Genomic DNA, 6215 nt, shown 5'->3' with positions numbered 1-6215 from the left:
TTAGTTATCAATATAAGGTTGAGTGACAAAGTCAATTACAATAAAGATGAAGGTTGTGCAGCTTAAACAAATAAATATTTTATGTGGACTCATTAAAATATTCACTTTTTATTTAAAGGCAAAAAAAAAAAAAAATGTATAAGTCCCTGTTAGCTTATCTAGACATATGACTTATTTGACAGAATTGTCAATGTTAACTATCAATTTCTAAATTCTTTGGAATTAAGTATGGAAGAGTCAGGAATAAAAGTCAAAACATGGGTTCAAATAGGGCTAAAATGAAGACAAGTTCATTTAAGGTAAGTAATTATTAAATAGAGATTTAAGTGGTTCAACTCCAACCTTTTGTCTTGGATAAAGCAAAATCATCAGACTTATACCTGAGTTAAAAGACAGGCATCCTAAAATCAGGTACTTATGTCTAACAACTAGTGGTATAAAAGAAATTGACAGTGGTGAAGCTGCCTATGCTGTTATCTAAACTGTCTTCTTGACCTGTTATGTTTATATAAACTATAAATGAAGGTATTTTAAATTGGAAATAAAAGTGGGAGAATAATATACCAGGAAGAATAAGATGATGCAAGGGACTCAAGTTTCCAGGAAGGAGCATTAATCACAGTGGACACTCAAAGATGCTGTATAAAGTTAATTTTCCTTTCCTCAACAGTTTCTGAAATCCTTTAGATACCTCTTTGTTTCGAAGACTGTAGATGAGAGGGTTCAGCATCGGGGTGAGGATGGTATAAAAGGCTGATACCACCTTGTCCTGGTCCGGTGTGTGATTAGAAGCTGGTCTCATATACATAAACATGGCAGCTCCATAGTAGAGTCCAACCACAGACAGATGTGAGGAGCAGATGGTGAAGGCCTTGCGGCGACTTTCCTTGGAATCCATGCCGATGACAGCTTGAAGAACTCGTGAATAGGAACCAATAATCACAGAGACTGGTAAGACCAGCATCACCACACAACAAATAAAAAGCAAATTTTCAAATGCAGAGGTGTCTGTACAAGATAGAGGTAAAAGGGCAGCAACATCACAGAAAAAGTGATGAATTTCCAGGGAGCTGCAATAAGGGAATGAGAGGGCTGCTACAAGCACAATGATCCCATCAAGAGAGCCCAAGATCCAGGAAGCAACAGTCATGAAGACACAGCGTTTCTGATTCATCAGGATGGTATATCGAAGAGGGTGGCATATAGCCACATAGCGATCATAGGCCATGACAGCCAACAGGAAGCATTCAGCTCCAAGTAGGGAAACATAGAAGAATATCTGGATGCCACAGCCTGCTAGAGAGATGGATTTCCTGCCAGACAAGTAGTTAAAAGCCATCTTGGGTACAGTAGTAGAGATGAGCATGAGGTCCATGAGGGACAATTGGCTAAGCAGCAAATACATAGGGGTGTGGAGCTGGGTGTCCAGGTAGATAAGAAGAACCATGAGAGTGTTTCCCATGAAGGCCATTGTGAAGATGCCCAAGACCAGAGAGAAAAGGAAGATGTGTGTGGGTCTGTAATCAAAGATTCCTAACAGGATGAAGTCCAAGTTGAAGGTCTGGTTTCTCCAAATCATCCCGGATAATTTGTGTTATCTGCAAGATCCAGAATGGGTAGAAACTTGTTTATTAGTTTTCAAATGCATACCAGGTCAGTGTATTCAAGTGCACACTGCATTGTATGCACGTATAAGAACTCACCAACCTTCAGTTACCTTCGCTTTGGTCACAATAAGTTATGTGATTTGGTCCATTGTTTTCTAGTCATTTTCCCATCCAGACTTCCCAAATAACAACTTCAATAACTATTTTCCTTATTTCCCAGAAAAGAAAAATGTATATTATTGACTAACTCAAAGGTACACAGTCAATAGAGAATCTAGGAGAAAAATAATTACAGGTGTCTGTTGCTAAATTTTATGAAATATCCTTGATCACATAGTATTCTCTATTGACAGTTGTATTCTTTGTCTTAACATGTCTCCACTGTGTTCTCACCTAACTACAGAATTCCTCTTCTCTTGATTCCTTCTACCATTTTACCTGCTTCTTATGTGTGGTACCAGCCCAGTGAAACATTGCGTTGGAACAATATTGTGGTCAGTTACTTAATCCTGCCCGACTTTTTGCGACTTCATGAACTGTAGCCCACCAGGCTCCCCTGTCCATTTTATTTTCCAGACAAGAATACTGGAGTGGTTGCCATTTTCTGTTGTTGCCATTTCCTACTCTAGGGGAATCTTCCTGTTGCAGCAATTGAACCAGCATCTCTTACACCTCCTGCATTGGCAGGCAGATTCTTTATTACTGTGCCTCCTGGGAAGTCAAGATTAATGCTATTACCCTCAAAGGAGAATCTATATAGCTAATTCAGAGAAGGGTTTAGTAATGTACATTTTAACTTTTCCATCTCAGACTAAGCCTCACAGACTTCTTAATTCATCAAAACTCCCATTATGCTTTTATTTCTCCTTGATATAAAGTAATCTATTTTTTCTTAATTTCTTATCATCTTATTTTTAATTCAGCTTTAAACAAAATCTAGGTTTTGTCTCACTCATATCATGCTTTTTAATATTGAATATCCACTGATCCACTGACCCTAGATTGTTTACCATGGTGAATGTTTATCTTTTGTGTAAAGCATTTATCTTTCATTTCATTAAAAAAATTCTAAATAAGCAGTATTTTTCAAATAGGTTCTGTAGAATTTTATTAAAATGTAAAGAAACCCAATTATCTACTTTTTTTCTCTAACACTTGAATGAAAAATGGAGACACATCAAGCTTTTTCTATGTAAAATCCACAGCCTAATTGTGACTATTGTGCACAAGTGCTCAGTTCCTCATTTGTGTCTGACTCTTTGAGGCCCCATGGACTGTAGCCCTGTGTACATCAAACCAAATAATGTGTATTTCCAAGGATATAGCAGGTTCCTGAAAATTGTTGTATGACCTATTTTTTAATGATATAAGGCTTATGCCTCTACAACATTTTATGTAGGATGGGAACATTTCTTCAAAATATTTTTGCTGCAAAAATTTTCCTTAGCAAATATCCTGTTTATGTATTGATATTCAAAATTAATTTTCATTAATTATACTTAAGGGGCTTCCCTAGTGGCTCAGTTAGTAAAGAATCTGCCTGCAATGCAGCAGACTGGAGTTTGATTCCTGGGTAGGGAAGATCCCCTGGAGAAGGAAATGGCAACCCACACCAGTATTCTTGCCTAGGAAATCCCATGGACAGAGGAGCTGGGCAGTAGAAATATCCTCAGAGATATTTTTGCTGTTAACAGCGCACTAAAATGCCATGGCTTTATTTTAATGGAATTAAAATGTTATGTCAGTTTTCAAAAAAAAAAAAAATCATTCCCTGTTCTAACATTTGAGCATAGTAGAGAGGCTTACAGAATTAGATATGCTGAATATTGAAATTGGGGAATAATTCCTTAGGTCAAAAATTCTTTTCTTTGTATAACAAGTGTGTGTTAGGTATTTTCACCTATTTAGATGATGACTATGTGTTGAGAGAATCCAAACTTTCTACAACAAAATATATATCAAAATTTTAATAACTCTATAAATGAATAAATATAGTCTTATTCCCAAGGTTGTCAACATAAAGAACTGCTAACTTCTTTCTTTATTCTCTTAATTTGAAATTTGGATTCAGTGTTACTATTAAATATGAAATTGGAAAATTCTGACATCCAAGATACTTCCATACTTTTCATACTTCTATATTCTTTCATGCTAATTATAATGGGAATTGAAGAATAAGACCCAGAGAGGTGAAACACACACACACACACACACTTTAAAGAAAAGAAGTGACTTAATGAGAGAAAAATTAAATGTATGGAAGACTTTTAGTGGCATATGAGTAAATGAGTGGTTAAAAAAAAAAAGAGCTGATAACATAAAGGAAAAGAGAAAAACAAGACTGATGGCTCAAAGTCTTGGATGATTAGATACTCTGAAATACTAATGGATATGGAAAAGAAAAGACAGCATAAATCATGGACCCTGATACTCATAGGGCTCTGGAAGAATGCACAACTACACTGGAGTCAAGCATTCTCTAGACTTTCTGATATTGCCAAACTTAAGATTTCCATTCATGCACTTCAAAATATTCCGTATTCCCACATCTTACAAGTTTCAAGAAAAGTTCACAAGAAAAGTGAAAGTGAACGTGCTCAGTCATGTCCGACCCTGAGACCCCATGGGCCGTAACCCACCAGGCTCTTCTGTCTATGGAAATCTCTAGGCAAGAATACTGGAGTGTGTAGCCATTCCCTTCTTTAGGGAATCTTTTTGACCCAGGGATAGAACCCAGGTCTCCCACATTGCAGGCAGATTCTTTACCATCTGAGACACCAAGAAAGCCTCACAGACTGTACAGTTTCACAACTCAAACTTCATCGAATTCTTCTTTGCTTTGATGGCACCAATTCCAAGAATTTTACTAACTGGTATATTTTGTGAGATATTTGGAACATAAACAAGGAAATGGGGTTCCCTTCTGTTTCACATCACTTTCTCCAATAATTTGTAAACTGAAAAGTTGTACTATGTGGTGTCTAGGGAATTTTTCATAACTAAACATTCATGAGTCTCTTTCAAAGCAGTATATTGAAATATCATGGTTTATGATTATTTCATGAAGCCTTTTGAGGTGTGTCTCTAACAGTTGGAAGATATATATGTATATCATATTTATCCAATAAATGTCTAATAAATGAAAGATAATTTACTAAGGAGAGCAATTCTCTGTTTTCTCTTCTCTCTTATTTTTAGTATGAATGAGAAAGAGAGACAGGATGTGAAAGGAAATGATAATACTTCCATGATATTGTGTAAAACTGTATACAGTAAGCTAAACATAGAAATATACATCAAACTTTAATAATAAGGATGAGAAAAGTTTGTATTTGTATAATCTACTGAGTGCCAAGATTTTTTTCACACACATTTGCTACTTGATTTTTTCATGGAAAGCATTTAAGGTCAACAGGGAAGGTAACAGAGTCTCAGAAAAAAGATCATTTTATATTTATACTTACAGGTAGTGAGTCACCTAATAAATCCTAGAATCTCTGAACTGGAAAGTGATAATAATTCTCTGATTCTGATTCTATTTCAGGCTTTCCTTCTGTCTCTTCTAGAAACATTTATCAGCAGCTATTCAGATGGTCCAAAGGGCCACATTTTAAAAGACTGAGCCATCATATGGTATCATGGACCTTAAATCCTTTACCTCCACAGAGAATTCAGTCCCTTGACTTTAATTATACAAAGGTATGCTCTTTCAGATGTTACATTGCATGTCAGAGGGCCACACAGTGGGATTGTTGGTAGAGAGAGAGAGACCTGGGATCAGAGGCTGGAGTGTCTGGTGTTTCACTGGGTCACTCATTATTCTATAATTTCTCAAAAAAGATTCAACAAAATAAAAATAGGTAAACTGGACTCCATCCAAAATTAAAACTCCTGTGCTCCAAAGGGCACAATCATCATTGTGAAAACTCTACATATGAGATAAAAAAGAATATTTATAAACCATATATTTGATATGGACTTAATATCCGGAATGTATTTTAAAAACTCTACAACTCAGTAAACTGATAAAAAATGGGCAAAGGATGTGAATGGATGTTTCTCCAAAGAAGATATATAAATGACCAATAAGCCAGTGAAAATATACCCAAAATACTAGTCATTCGGTTCAGTTCAGTTCAGTTCAGTTGCTCAGTCGTGTCCAACTCTTTGTGACCCCATGAATCGCAGCACACCAGGCTTCCCTGTCCATCATCAACTCCCGGAGTTCACTCAGACTCACGTCCATCGAGTCAGTGATGCCATCCAGCCATCTCATCCTCTGTCGTCCCCTTTTCCTCCTGCCCCCAATCCCTCCCAGCATCAGAGTCTTTTCCAATGAGTCAACTCTTCGCATGAGGTGGTCAAAGTACTGGAGTTTCAGCTTCAGCATCATTCCCTCCAAAGAAATCCCAGGGCTGATCTACTTCATAATGGACTGGTTGGATCTCCTTGCAGTCCAAGGGACTCTCAAGAGTCTTCTCCAACACCACATTTCAAAAGCATCAATTCTTCGGGGCTCAGCTTTCTTCACAGTCCAACTCTCGCATCCATACATGACGGTAGTTTATTCTGTGCCGTGTTATTCAGTCATGTCTGATTCTTTGAGAT

The 6215-nt window shown here is 36.9% G+C and overlaps 1 protein-coding gene across 1 annotated transcript; it reads right to left on the bottom strand.

The window, feature by feature from the left end:
* Positions 1-629: 629 nt before the first annotated feature.
* Positions 630-1774, bottom strand: LOC129642174 (olfactory receptor 2M4-like). Its single transcript, XM_055566733.1, is given in 2 exon segments — positions 630-661; positions 664-1774. Coding segments are annotated over 2 exon segments (948 nt in total). The 5' UTR covers positions 1580-1774.
* Positions 1775-6215: the final 4441 nt, after the last annotated feature.

This window comes from Bubalus kerabau, chromosome 1 (genome assembly GCF_029407905.1).
Source record: "Bubalus kerabau isolate K-KA32 ecotype Philippines breed swamp buffalo chromosome 1, PCC_UOA_SB_1v2, whole genome shotgun sequence".
In the NCBI taxonomy this organism is placed as follows: domain Eukaryota; kingdom Metazoa; phylum Chordata; class Mammalia; order Artiodactyla; family Bovidae; genus Bubalus; species Bubalus kerabau.
The sequence above is the reverse complement of the archived record's forward strand: the minus strand, read 5'-3'. Positions and strand labels throughout refer to the sequence as shown.